This window comes from Sarcophilus harrisii, chromosome 4 (genome assembly GCF_902635505.1).
Source record: "Sarcophilus harrisii chromosome 4, mSarHar1.11, whole genome shotgun sequence".
Classification (NCBI taxonomy): domain Eukaryota; kingdom Metazoa; phylum Chordata; class Mammalia; order Dasyuromorphia; family Dasyuridae; genus Sarcophilus; species Sarcophilus harrisii.
Genome location: NC_045429.1, coordinates 296,018,277 through 296,033,639, shown reverse-complemented (window position 1 = coordinate 296,033,639; position 15,363 = coordinate 296,018,277). Strand labels below are relative to the sequence as shown.

At 37.6% G+C, this 15,363-nt stretch overlaps 1 protein-coding gene across 3 annotated transcripts in view; it reads right to left on the bottom strand.

Annotated features, from left to right (window-relative positions):
• Nucleotides 1-15,363, bottom strand: part of ELAC2 (elaC ribonuclease Z 2) — a 64,138-nt gene that overhangs the window by 19,475 nt on the left and 29,300 nt on the right. For all 3 annotated transcript variants that reach the window (XM_031965515.1, XM_031965516.1, XM_031965517.1), the window contains one exon: nt 64-202. In XM_031965515.1, coding sequence (XP_031821375.1) covers nt 64-202 — 139 coding nt within the window. The remainder of the gene's footprint in view (nt 1-63; nt 203-15,363) is intronic.

Genomic DNA, 15,363 nt, shown 5'->3' with positions numbered 1-15,363 from the left:
AAACAGAATAAGAAGAAAATTCCCAGAAGACTAATTAAGAAATAATAATTATTGATATTCTACCTTGTAATTGTAACTGGTAAGCTGGGGAAATATATGTGAATCAATGAGGTTGAGCTGAGTTTGAATCTTAAGGCTGCGAAGATGATGTACAGAAGTACAATTCTCATTCAAGATCAGGTGCTGAGTTTTGGGGCCAAACCTGAAGAAGAAAATGAAGATGTAATTAAGGATAACCTCAGAGGGAGGTAGAATCAAAGTAAATTGGGGAGCCAAGAGTATGAAAGAAAGGTATAATAAGAGAAAAGAAGACATAATAGAGAAATAAAAGAGTATTTTTAGGAAGGAAAATAAGAGGAAGAAGAGGAGAACATAGGGAACACAGCAGAATAAGAACATAAAAAAAGAAGGGAAGAAAAATGGGGAAAGAAAGAGAAACAGTTAAAAGACAATGAAATTTGGGTGCCTTTGATTACTCTTGGTTCAATTTCAATATTAATTTTTTTAATGTTTTCCATTATTAATGATTTATTTAATTTTTTTTCTTTATAATTTCAGTGACCAGTATACTGGCTTTCACATAGTAGTGCTTAATAAATGCTGTCAATTGATTAATTTATGGTCACAACTATGCTTTATTATTATTATTATTATAGTTTTTTTATTTACAAAACATATGCACGGGTAATTTTTCAACAAAATCTTCTGTTCCAAATTTTCCCCTCCTTCCCCCAACCCCTCCCTTGGATGGCAGGTAGTCCAATACATGTTAAATATGTTACAGACAATATATGTATACATATTTATACAGGTATCTTGCTGCACAAGAAAAATTGGATTTAGAAAGAAGGTAAAAATAACCTGAGAAGAAAAACAAAAATGCAAGCAGATAATAACAGAAAGAGTGGGAATGCTATGTTGTGGTCCACACTCATTTCCCATAGTTCTTTTGCTTGTGTAGCTGGTTCTCTTCATTACTGAACAATTGGAACTGATTTGGATCATCTCATTGTTCAAGAGAGCACCATCCATCAGAATTGATCTTCATGTAGTATTGTTGTTGAAGTGTATAATGATCTCCTGGTCCTGCTCATTTCACTTAGCATCAGATCAGTCTCTCCAGGCCTCTCTAAAATCATCCTGCTGGTCATTTCTTACAGGACAATAATATTCCTTAACATTCATACACCACAATTTATTCAGCCATTCTCCAATTGATGGGCATCCATTCAATTTCCAGTTTCTAGCCACTACAAAAAAGGGCTGCCACAAACATTTTTACATATATGGGTCCCTTTCCCTTTTTTAAGATCTCCTTGAGATGTAAGCCCAGTAGAAACATTGGCATATCAAAGGGTATGCAGTTTGATAACTTTTTGCATAGTTCCAGCTCCCCCCACTGAAATCAAGGCTCCGGAAGGCCTCTAAGAAAGCTAGCCCAGGCCCCGACAAGGAAACTAGATTATGAAGGAGATAATAAAGGATTTGGACTTTAACAACTGGCTATTCTTATGATGATTATTCTGACTTAAAAGAAGGTCCCAAGACCTCCAGAAAATCAACAAGAACATTCTAAGTGTGAAACAAATCTAGTCCAGGGAATTTTAGTAGGACAGAAGGAGAGATTTGTGACTCTTGAGTGGGTAGTTGGTCAGGATTATATTACCCATATTAACAATGACTTTTACCACTGCAGTAGGAGTAGGAATAGCAGCAGCAGCACTAGCAATACCAACTGTACATGATAACCACTCAGTAAAGAGGTTAATTTAAACAGGTGGTCAGAAAATATTACAGGGGAACCATGTGCTAGCACTGGGCCCAGGATCAGGAGCCATTTGGAAACTTCATTCATCATTACTTAGTTCCAGATCATAGTTCATGAATAGAGAGCAGTTCTTGCAGTCTGAAGTAAACATACATACCCTATGAATGGGTCATAGTGTAGGAGAGTTGTGATTGTGAGAAAACAAGGGCCCTTCCTGAGTTAGGACCAGAATACAGAACAGGAAAGTAGTGGTCACACTTCTCCCCGGATCACATCACACTGAAAATGTGTGGACCTCCTAGAACTAGCTGAAAAAAGCCTAAAGCTTGAGATCACAGTCCCTCCCTCATCCTTAGGAGAAAGCAGAACAGAAGAGGATGGGAAAAAGAACATGCCATTCAAAAAAAAATCATGATCATTTAAAAAAATATCATAGCTACAAGGAAGCTCAAGATAAAAGTTTAGAAGACAAAAAGGTGAAAATATTGATAACAAAGCATCAGGGGAAAAACATGCAGATTAGACACAAAGCAAACAAAAATTCATAGAAGAGCTAAAGAAATAAAATTTTAAAAGAACATCTTAATCATCTTAAATATCAAAGAAGAGTGGTATAAGAAAATATTAGGAAAAGAAATGAGAATGTTGTGCCACAGTTTCCTTCTAATTGTCATGCCTCAGTTTCCCTTAATTGTTCTGCCTCAATCCCTCTGGTTGCAACACCATTCTTCCCTAATCATTAGAACTGATATAATTTAGGGTTGGCTATGCCAAGATTACAAATTGTAAATGTTTAACCCAGATAAGAAGACCTTCTATCTTAGACATCATGACCCTTCCCTACTTATCAGAATGTCTGGTGTCTCCCTCCATTCTGTCATTGTTCTTGTTGATCCCAATTTATCAAAATGTCTGGTGCCTCCCCCCAACCCTGTCAGAACCAGATTGATAGTCCATTCCTGTTCTTAGTGCTGACTCCACCCCTGCCTCAGCCTACCCTGGTCACTTAGAGCCACCTGCATATATATTTCATGAGAAATTGGATTGGCTGCTGGATACCTTGAGACATCAGCCCTAGGGGCAACATGCTCACAGCACAATCTCTCTCTCAAATAAAATATTAAAAACTCTCTAATCTCTATCTTGTCTCAAGTTTCTCCAGCATTACAACAAGAAGATCTTAGTAAAAGAGAAAAAAAGATACTGAAAAAAAAACAATTTCTTAAAAGGTTAAAGAGGTACAAAACCTCACTGAAGGGGAAAAAAAAACTCCCTAAAAATCAGAACTGGATAATAGCCTCACTGAAGAAAATATTCTGTAAAAACAAAAACTGGGCAAGGCAAAGCTAATGACTATGAGATATCAAGAAACATTAAAATAAAGTTTTAAAAAATGCAATTCTCTTGCAGGCTCTGCTATTTAAAAAGATTTTTTAAAGGAAAATACAATCATCAGAAAAACTGCTAAAAGACTAAAACCAAAAAATTTAGTATATTGGGAAAAATTAGTTTCCAATTTGAAGCAGTTATTCTAGCAAATGGGATTAAATCTCAGTTAACCTTTCAACAGATTAGGTTATGGGTAATACCTAAAAAGGTATCTCTTTTTCTGTCATTTCAAGCCAAGCCACATTGGAATTACAAAAATAAAGTCAGATGACCAAAGAAAGGAAAATATTTTCCGGATTTGTAGAACTGCTAAAAACTAGTCTTAATAGATTTGGAGGACTGGCAATTAAGAAGACTAGAGATTAATCATTAAAGAGTTTGGACGTTTGTAAAGGGCAGGAAGTCTAAAGAAATATACTTAAGGCTCAATATGACTGATTTAATCCTACAACAAGGTGTTAACTGAGTGAATAGATAATACAATGGTTATCTAGTTTAGCATAGCTATTAATAGTTCTCTAGTTCAGTATGATTGATTTAATCCTAAAACAAGATGTTAATTCAGTGGAATTAAGATAATGATTCTCTAATTTACATATACATAGTACTTAGTATAGTTCTACAAGTTGACACCTATTCTACAAGATTGACACCTACCATGATGATGTGCTTATAATAGAGTATATAAGAGCTAAGAGATCTGGGAGGGGAGATGTACTAGTAGATAAAGACCCTCTTGGTGGCTATCCTGTCTCCTTCACTTCTCCACTGAGACAAGAAAGATTCCATCTTTGATCAGCCTGGTGGTGGCTCTTCTGGCTCCTACACTTAGAGAGAAGACTTGACCAGCTCCTGGTGGCATTCCTTCACTGAAACCAAGACCCATTCCAGAGGACCTCCAGAAAGGTAGCCTGGCCTCAGGCAAAGGAGACAGACTGTGAAATAAATAATAACAGACTGTGAAGGAGATAATAAAGACTTTGGACTTTATCCCTGACTATTCTTGTGGTGATTACTCTGTTGAGATCAAGGTTGGTCCAAAGGTCCGCCAGAAAGCTAAAGCAGAACATTACATTTTGGTGCCCAAACATGCCCTACATCCTACTGAGAAGATCATAAGTTCAGTGGAGAAAACCTCCCAGAATTAGGGTGAGTACAAAAATAGACAAGCAGGAAACTTTGTTAAGGGCTAAAGTATTGTTTCAGCTGAAATGGGACAAATATTTAGAAAAGAGCCTTCCCTACCCCAAGGGAAGTATGTAGAAAGCATAGTTAGGCTAATAAAAAAAGCAAGGTTTGATTGTAACTTGGAAGCAGATCACTGAACTCTTCAAAACATTAAAATACACATCTCTTTGATTCTCTAAGGAAGAAGAATTAGAGCCAGACGAGTAGAAAGTAGTAGGAGAGCAATTAATTGAATATTACAATGATAATGGTGCCGATTCAATTCCTAAAGAAACATTCTATAGCTATATATAAAACTTAATTGGCTTTAGGGAATTACATAAGTTTTAGAATCTGGGAAAAGAACAAAGTGCAGGAGGAGGAGGAGGTGAGTACTGATAAAACAGCTGAAAAGCATGAAGAATTAGACAAGAAAGGAGTTAAGTACAGTGCTGATGAAATTAAAAAGGGGATAGCACTGATAAAACAGCCGAAAATTATGAAGAATTAGACAAAAAAGGAGTTAAATACAGTGCTGATGAAATTAAGGAGTGTGGCGCTTCACAGCAGGAGCCATTAGGGCATTCTCCATCTACTGACCTACCTCTCTCAATTAATTCTTCATGGATGGAGAGAGAAGGAGGAGGGGCAGGGGCAGTGACACAATCAGCACTACCCATGAAGCAGCTTTGTCCACCCCCATGACAAGATTAAAAAAGACACTACTTAAAGCTAAAAAAAAAAAAGGACAGGATATACCTGATTTAAGAATAGAAGCATACCCCATTATTCAAGAGTCTGATTCTTCAGGTCAAGAAAAGAGAAGATACATTCCTTTTGATATGGAAATTATCAAAGATATGAAAAAAGGTTGCACTCTTTTTGGGGCTACATTGTCTTATGTTAAGATGGTATTAGAGAATTTGGCTTATGAAATTTTAACCCCTAGTGATTGGAAATCTATAGCAAGGACATGTTTAGAACTTGAACAAAACTTGTGGCTTTCAGACTATAGTGAACTCTGTAGAATACAAGACCAACGAAATAGGAAAACTGGAGTTAATATACCAATCACCTTTGATCAACTAGCAGATATAGGTCATTATGCAGACACTTAAAGCACAGATTAATTACCCTTTGATAGCATATGAGCAAATTGCTGCTGCTATCAAAGCATGGGGCACCCTACCAGGAAGAGAAGACAGAGGGGAAGCCTTCACGAAAATAGTGCAAGGTCCAAATGAACCCTTTGCTGATTTTGTGGGACGTCTGCAGACAGCTGTCATATGAACTATTGGTGAAAATGCAGCAACAGGAATAATGATAAAACAACTTGCTAGAGAAAATGCTAATGAGATCTATAGAAGAATTATACTAGGACTACACAAGAATGCTCCTTTAGAGGAGATCATAAGACATTGTGCCACAGTGGGCACAAATGTCTTTTATGCCCAGGATATGATGCAGAACATGGGAAGACAGGGTCCATCTTAGCAAGGGACTTCCAGAGAGACTTGTCAATGCTTTCAGTGTAGTAAAGGAGGGCACCTGAAAGCTCAATGTTGGCATAGAGATAGAGTGAAAAGACAGGGTAAGAGAACAAGACCCAAAACCCCAAGTCCAAAATGCAACAAGGGCTTCCACTGGGTATCAGAATGTGAATTGACTCAGAGAAATAGAAAGTGAAGCTCAGCTCCAGGGTCCCAGTATAGGCATAGAATTTAGATTGACTCAGAATGTAGATGAAAGGTGGGGCTCACATCCAGGGCCCCAGGCAAAAAACAGGTGGGACACCATAGCAGCCAAGGTTAGACCCAGAGAGTCTTTGGAACTTCAATACTCAGATATGATCAATCAATCTCAAAGCAATCTGATGCAAGAAAAGATTACATTATTAATCAGCCAAGATGTAACCAGATGGGGAAAAGGGATTACAACTGGGGAGAATACAGGTTTTATAACCCGACAGGACAGTGTCCAATGCAAGCAGCTCCAATATAATCGTTAGGTGATGGAAAGAGAACCAAAAAGTGGTGAATGGAAGGGACCAGATAGGTTAACTGCTTAGGGGAGAGGGTTTGCCTGTATCTCTACAGGTGGAGAAGGTATCAGTTGGGTGCCAACAAGTCATATTCACCTTGGCCATCTCAGAGAGAGAGAGAGAGAGAAAAAGAGAAAAATCTCGAAACAAAAAAGAAAACTCAAGAAACATCGGGTGGTTGTATCTCTGACTACATGTGCCACTGAAAAAGCATGACTGTTAACCCAATGTGTATGACAATTGACTCATGAACATCAAAAATTGTTGATAAGACTGTTACTGAGCTTCAAAACCTGCAGGAATCATTGGATTCCCTGAGATGAAAAATTGTTTTTAAGACTGTTGCAGAACTTTAAAACCAGAAGGAATCACTGGATTCCCTGAGACATGATTAATACTATTGCAGGATTTCAAAACTTGCAGGAATCATTGGATTTCCTGACATATGAAGCAACAGACAATAGATTGGTTTTGGACTATTTCTAGGATTTATGGGCATGTATAATTCCTCATGTTGCTTGTTATATCACTACTAGACTGTGTTATATTACTATGTGCTTGTGTAATACCTCCCACATTGATGGATTTATGTATAGCTAAATGTGTAGGCTAGCTCCCCAGTGGGCCTCAGGATCAGTTTGAGTCAGGATCAATCAAAGTTCTTGGTCTTTAAGGGGAGAAATGAAGAAGACAGGCAAGCTGCCACAGAGCTTGCAAAAGATGTATCCTGGATTCTGGAGTCCAGGGTGTCCAGCCTCTCTCATCCTGCAGCCAGGTGACTCTGACCTCTCTCCCTCAGTCCCTCTAATGCTTGCCTACGATTATCTCACCACCAAACATTTAGCAAGCGTCAATCATGACGAGAGCCATCAAAATATATGTATATAGAGCTATTATCTCACATTGCATAGGTAATTAGCTTTAAGTGCTCTGCTGTCCGATTCAAAAATATATAGAGAGCTATTATCTCACACTGAATAGGTAATTGGCCTTCAGTGCTCTGCTGTCTGATTCAAGCACATCTTTTCAGAGTTTCAGCATTCTACATTTCCCACTTTCTTTTGTTTTAAAACACAGGTAGTCACGCCCTTCCTGACTTCTCAAGGAGCTGAGCACCCCAAAAAGGAGGTAATCCCACCCTTCCTGACTTCACAGCAAAGGAGATAAAAATACCAAAGGGAAATGATCATGGCTCCCCTGACTTCTTGGGAAAGGAGATGAAAACATTAAAAAGGAGATGATCACATCCTCCATGACTCCTCAGGAAGAGAGATGAAAAATACCAAAGGGAAATGAGGAGTCAAGGCAGATGGGGAGTCAAGCCAGATTTTGTTAGCAGGTTTCTGGGCTGAAGGGTCTGACTAGAAACAGGTATACACAAAGCTATCAGCATGGGAGGTATTACAAGCAAATAGCAATAAAGCACAGGCTGGTAGTGATGACTCTTCCCATAGCTGTCACAGGCTCAATGTGATGTAACAAACATAAATTGTATATACAAGTAGTGATAAAACAAACAATATGAATCGACATGGTATAGTAAAAGATTTCTAGAAGTTCTAGAAGGAAGGTATGTACATACCAATCACACATACACCTCCTTCAGCAGCCAAGAGATAGTCCAAAAGGAATCTCTTGTCCATTACTTCATGTATCAGGGAATCTCTGAAAGTTTTTGAAGTCCTGCAACAGTCTCATCATATCTCAGGGAATCTAATGATTCCTGAGAGTTTTCAAGTCCTATCACAGTCTTATCATGTCTCAGGGATTCCAATGATTCCTTAGGGTTTTGAAGTCCTGGATCAGTCTTGTCAACAATTTTTAATATCCATTAGTCAATTGCCATAACTGCCATGCTCTTTCAGTGGGGGGAACAATCAGCAATGGAACCACTTGATGTTTCTTGGCTCTTGTCCTTCATTTCAAGGGTCTTCTCTGTCTCTCTCTGATGGACAAGGTGAATTGGCACCCATCTGAATCCATCTCCATCTGTAGAAATAAAAGCAAACTCTCTCCCCCAAGCAGTTAACCTATCTGGTCCCTTCCATTCACCACCTTCTGGATCTTCTTTGTTCTCAAGGAAAGTTTTTGTACTGTACGCACCTTAGGGTATACGTCATATCCTAAATATTGAAAAGGAGCATGTCTTTGAATTTTTTCTGGAGCTATATGCAATTTGTAGTTCCTTAGTGTTTCTATAGTCTTTTGTAGATATGCTTCTAACATTTGCTCCTCAGGTGTACACCCCCAAGATATCATCCATATGATGTAACAACATAACTTTTGGAAATGCTTTTCTTACTGGACTAAGAGCAGCAGCAACATACATTTGGCACATAGTAGGGCTATTTTTCACTTCCTGTGGCAAAACTGTCCATTTATATCTTTTATAAGACTCAGCTAAGTTAATGCTGGGTACTGAAAAGGTAAATCTTTTCATATCCTCCTTATCTAGAGGGATAGAATAGAAAAAATCCTTAATGTTTATAACCCAAAGAGGCCATTCTCCAGGCAATTGAGTGAAGATGGAAGTCCAGGCTGAAGAGTTCCCATAGTTTCCATCTGTTTATTTACTTTTCTTAAATCAGTCAACATCCTCCATTTTCCAGATTTCTTTCTTACAACAAATATAGGGGAATTCCAAGGACTTACAGAAGGCTGTAAGTATCCTTGATCAAGTTGCTCCTGTACTATATCTAATAAGGCCTGAATTTTATCACTAGCTAAGGGCCACTGTTCTATCCACACTGGTGTATCAGTTTTCCATTAAATAGAAATAGATGAGAGTGTTGGCAGGCTTTCAATAACAGCCCTGACTAAAAAACCGAAGTACTCAATTGTAATCCTCACTGTTGTAAGATGTCTCTTCCCCACAGATTGATAGAGATATTTTCAACTATAAAAGGAGTAAAAACTCCTGTTTCACCTTCAAATGTCCATCTCAAAGGCATAGCATTAACTTCAGCTGCTACTGATCCTCCTATGTCAGACATATAGGTGTCTGCCTTAATCTTTGGCCAGTGACTGGGCCAGCTGGCACCTCTAATGATTGTACGATCTGCACCTGGGTCTACCAATTCTTCTAATTGTATGCCATTTTGTGAGCATAGGACGGTTAGCTATAACTGCTGCAGTCCAGAATATTCCTGGATTCTGCTGCTGGGAGTCAAAATCTCGGCAAATATCACGATTGGCTATTAGGAGAATGTATCAGTAAACCTGATGCTACTACTTCTCCTGGCTGATAAGTCACACATTGTCTACCTGTATTAGTCACTGGGATATTAGCTACACATTCCCTACATCAGCATATGGATGGACACTATTTTGTAAGCACTCCCAGGAGGTGAAATGGTCAAGCGTACTGTGCCTGGAGGTAAGGAATCCATAGGCTGGAGAGGAACAGATTTCACCTCCCCAGGGGATATCTCAGTACTCCCAGCTGCATACAACTCTATTCTCCCAAACTGTAATCCCCTTCTCCCATCATATGGCTTCTTGGCTGATTGGTCATGTCTGAGTACTGAACTTCTAAAGACTCTGGGTGTAGCATAGGCTGCCATCATGCCCCAAGTATTTTTTTGCTTTGGGTCCCCCATCCCATTTCTCTGAATCAGCTACATTCTGATGCCCAATGGAAGCCTCTGTTGCATTTTGGACAAGAGGTTTTGGGTCTTGTTCTCACACACTGTTTTCTCACTTTGTCTTTATGCCAAAATTGAACTTTCAAATGCCCTACTTTACCACAGTGAAAACATTGACGAGTCCCTTGCCAAAAGGGACTCTGTCTTCCTATGTTCGGATCTTGGGAATTCTTCATCATAACCTGGCTATAAAAGGTATTTGTGCCTGCTGTGGCAGTGTCTTATGATTTCCTCTAAAGGAGCATCTTTGTGTATTCCTAGTATAATTCTTTTACAAACCTCATTAGCATTTTCTTTAGCAAGTGCCTTATCATAATTTCTGTTGCTGCATTTTCACCAATAGTATGTATGACAGCTGTCTGCAGACGTCCCACAAAATCAGCAAAGGGTTCATTTGGACCTTGCTTCCCCCCTATCTTGCCTTCCTGGGAGGGTGCCCCATGCTTTTATAGCAGCAGAGGCAATTTGCTCATATGCTGCTATGGGGTAATTAATTTGTGCTGAAGTGCCTGCATAATGACCTGTACCTGTTAGTTGGTCACAGGCAATTTGTATATTAACTTCCAGTTCAAGAAAAGTGTTTAGTGCTTGCTCCTGAGTAAAGATCAGAAGAGCAGTGACCACACCTCTATGAGAACATCATTACCTTGGAAGCACCAAAAACTTGTAGACCCAAAAAAGCAACACAAAAAAGCCTGAACTTTGGCACAGTGGATCCCCACCCCAATGAGAAAGTTAGAGTGACTGACACTCTTAACATAAAGTTCAAAGTAAAGCAGTAAGTTTGAAAAATAAGCAAATAAGAAAAAAAGAATTTGATCAGGAAAAGATACTGAGTGGCAGGGAAGACCAAGATACAAATTCAGAAGCAGACAACATGAAAAGAGATATAACCAAAGCTTCCGAGAAAAATACTGATTGGACCCAAGCTTAATAAGAATTCCTAAAAATAAAAGAGAAAAATAAGAGTGGTAGAGGAAAAATTGGGAAAAGGAATGGGTGATATTGTTGTGCCACAGTTCTCTTTTGTCCTGACTCAGTTTTCTTGAATTGTTTGGCCTCAGTTTCTAATTGTTCTGCCCAATCATAACTAGCATGTGAATAGAATGAACTCATCCAAACAGAACAGATTAAAAACCAGAATCTAACAATATGTTGTTTACAAGAAACCCACTTGAAACAAAGACACAGAGTTAAAATAATGGACTACAACAGAATCTATGCTTTTAACACAGTAAAAAAGGCAGGGATAGCAATCAAAATTTCAAAATTAAAGCAAAAATAGACCTAATTAAAAAACATAATCAGTAAAACTATTGTCACAAATAAAACCCCCAACAGACAGTTTCCAGGTAATTTAATCAATTTATAAATAATATATAATAGATAAATATATTAATATATAAATATAATATATAAATAAACAATATATAATATATAAATAATCAATTTCTTTTGGTAAACAAAGATGCCAAGGAAGACTCTGAAACACCTTAAATTAGGTGTATACCTTCTGACAGGAACTCTCCTGCCAAATGAAACTCAACCTTAACTGGTAAACATTTCATGGGGAGGTAAAAATCTTAAGCTCCTCCTGCTTTAGAACATGATTTGATCATAAAACTCAAAAGCCTAAAGCAATCTAGAGAAAGGAAGCCATTTCCATCCAGATGTCTATAGTCAGTTTTTTCCTTGTATAACTTTATCAAATTGTTTGCTATCTTGGGGAGTTTCAGGGAGAGGAGAAAATAATTTGGAACTCAAAATCTTACAAAATGAATTGTTGAAAACTCTTTTTACATGTAATTGGAAAAATAAAATACTATTAAAATTTTTTAAAAGTTAGGTATTCCAATTAGATGGGGTAATCATATCACTTAGTAATGCTTGTCAGAGACTGAATGAACTTTTCAGGAGTGGGGTCTTACAAATAAGAGGAAAAAGATGGATCACAAATTAATAATGAGTTATTAATATAACAGATTTCTCTCACTATATTTTGCTAAATGTATTAATGTAAAAAATTTTTTACAGAAATTTCGCTGATAAAGGCTTCTTTTCTCAAAGTTTTATAGATATATAAATATATATGCCATTACCCAAATTATAAATAGCCAGAGGATAAGAACAAGAAATTTTCAAAAGAAAAAATGAAAGCTAACTATATTCATGTGGAAAAAAAAATGCTTTAAATCACTAATTAAAACAATTCTCATACCTGTGTGAACCAGATATGTCTCCCAAGGAGGACTCCTGGCATGCATACTTGGCCCCATATTATGTTGAACAATAATTTAGATCATACTTATTAAATTTGAAGATGACACAATGTTGAGAAGTTTAATTCACACAATGGATAAAATTCAGGATACACAAAGATCCTAAAAGGCTAGAGAACTGGAAAAAATCTATGATAGCAAAAGGATAAGAGTACAGTCTTTTACATAAAAAAATTTCACAAGAGTATAAGAGAAGCAACATTTGTTTTGAAAAAGATGCATGAGTTTTAATCAACTAAAGGTTCAATCCAAATCAACAGTATAATTGGCAGTCAAAAAGGCTAACATAATTTGGGGTGATCATCTCTGTACTCTGCCTTCAGCAAACTTCATTTGGTGTAGTGTATTCAATTCCAAGGAATCATAATTTAAGAAGAGGATAACTAAAGAACATCCAGAAGAGACCGACCAGAATAATGAATGACACTGAATTAATTTCACATGATTATTGTAATGTTCTTCTCTAAAATATAATGTTCTCTGTGAGCAGGTTTCTTAGGGGGCTTCTGAAGCCAGCCTTAGTTTCAGTTTAGAGTAATCACCCCAAATGCAGCCAGGAGTTAAAAGTCCAAATCCTTTATTGTCTCCTTTCTTGGGCCTGGTTAGCTTTCTTTGAGGCCTATCTCTCGCCTTGGTTCCAAGAGCTCCTGCGCTAATCCTTTGCCTCTGTCAGCTTCAGCTTCCAGCCAGCACAAAGCTAGAAGATGGAATGAATCTGTCTCCGCTTCTGAGAGTGGGCTTATCTCTTAGTGGGCTTGTCCTTTAGTGGGCTCCTCCTTATAAATGCTCTCTTAAAAGTGCGAATCTTGTAGAACTGTAGTAAGTACTAAGTACATCTAGAGAACTGTCAAGCACCCTGCTAAACAGCCATTGTCTCTAGCAATTGCACTGACTTAGCACCTTGTAAGAATTCTAACATCTCCCACTTTCTTTTGATTTAGAACATAGGTGGTCATGACCTCCCTGACTTCTCAAGGAGGTGAGAACCCCCAAAAAGAAGGTGATCACTCCTTCCCTGACTGCTCAAAAAACTTGTACAGTTTGCTTATTATATTGGGCTTGTATCCTGCATAATTCACTATACTCCGAAAGCCACAACAAAGTTTTGTCCAGGTTCTAAACGTGTCCTTGCTACGGATTTCCAGTCACTAGGGATTAGGATTTCATAAGACAAATTATCTAGTAACATCTTAACATAAGGTGATGTAGCCCCATAAAGAGTGCAACCCTTTTTCAAATCCTTAGTTTGTTCCAAATCAAAAGAAGTGTATCTTCTCCTTTTTTTGACCTGAAGATTCAAGCTCTTCAATCACAGGGTATGCATCTATTAAATCAGATACATCCTGTCCTTCATTTTTTGCCTTAACCAGTGTTTTTTGTAATTTTGTCATAGGCTGCTTAATAGATAGTTCTGTTTGTGTCCACTGCCTCTCCCCCTCCTCCTCCCTCCACCCATGAAGGGTTAATTGAGGGAAGTAGGTCAGGGGATGGGAAATGCTCCTGTTGTGAAGTGCCACACTCAGAATTGTCCTTAACTCCATTCTTATCTGATTCTTCATTCTTTTCACTTAGTTTATTTGGCACCTCCCCGTCCTACTCTTTCTTCTTTTTCCTTATCCTAACACTTATATAATTTCCTAAAGCCAGTTGTATTAAATTGTATGTATTAAGTATATTTTTGGAAATTGAGTTTGGATGCTCTCCTACTAATTTCCACTCTTCTGGATCCAATTCTTTTCCCATAGAGAACCAAGGAGATGTATACTGTACAGTTTCTACAAGTTCAGTGATCTGCTCCTGAATTATAATCAAATCTTGGGTTTTCATAAGTCTGACAATGTTCTCTAAACATTTTCCTTGAAGAGGAAAAGCAGACTGTTTTCTAAATATTTGTCCCATTTTAGCTGAAATACTATTTTAGCCCTTTAACAAAGTTTCCTTGTTTATTTTTGTACTCGCCCTAATTTCTGGGTTGAGGAGACTTTTCCACTGAAATCAGGATCAGAAGCTTTGTCCCTGAGATCAGGATCAGAGGGTTTTCCACTGGAATCAGGATTGTGTCTGTCCCATGTTCGGGTGCCAAAATGTAATGTTCTTCTCTAAAATATTATGTTCTCTGTGAGCAGGTTTCTTGGGGGGCTTCTGGAGGCAGCCTTAGTTTCAGTTCAGAGTAATCGCCCCAAATGCAGCCAGGAGTTAAAGTCCAAATCCTTTATTGTCTCCTTCCTTGGGCCTGGTTAGCTTTCTTAGAGGCCTATCTCTCTCCTTGGTTCCAAGAGCTCCTGCTGCTAATCCTTTGCCTCTGCCAGCTTCAGCCTCCAGACAGCACAAAAGTGGTAGATGGAATGAATCTGTCTCCGCCTCTGAGAGTGGGTTTGTCTCTTAGTGGGCTTGTCCCTTATATATGCTCTCTTAGAAGTGTGAATCTTGTGGAATTGTAGTAAGTACTAAGTACATCTAGAGAACTGTTAAGCACCCTGCTAAACAACCACTGTCTCTATCAATTCCACTGACTTAAGAATTCAGAGTATTAATTGAAAGAATTAAGCATATTTAATTTGAATAAGAGAAGAGCTATTTTTAAATATCTAAATCCATGTAGAAGGATTGGACTTTTTTTGTTTGGCCAGGCAGAAACAACAGAGCCAAAATGCAGAAATGCAAATTTAGGCTTAACATCCAAAAAAAAAACCTTAACAATTTGATATGTGCAAAAAAAAAAAAAAAAAAAAAAAAGAATAAAAAGGTTTAGAAGATTCTCATTTTTTGGAGGCCTTTAAGCAGAGGCAGGAGACTTGTTGAATATGTAGTAGTGAGGATTTCCTATGTATATCATCAACATAGATGACTAATTTTGCCAAAACAATTTTTTCTTCATTTTTTGTTATAAAGGGCAGTTAAATGAGTAGAAAGAGGGGAAAAGTAAAACATTAGAAAATGAAGATATTTTTAAAATATGTATACACATACATATACCAACATAAGACAGTTATTACTTCACATAAATTCACATTACATAAACTAGACTTTACATAAAGAATTCTGAAGGAAATCTGCATTCAAAAAAAACATCTA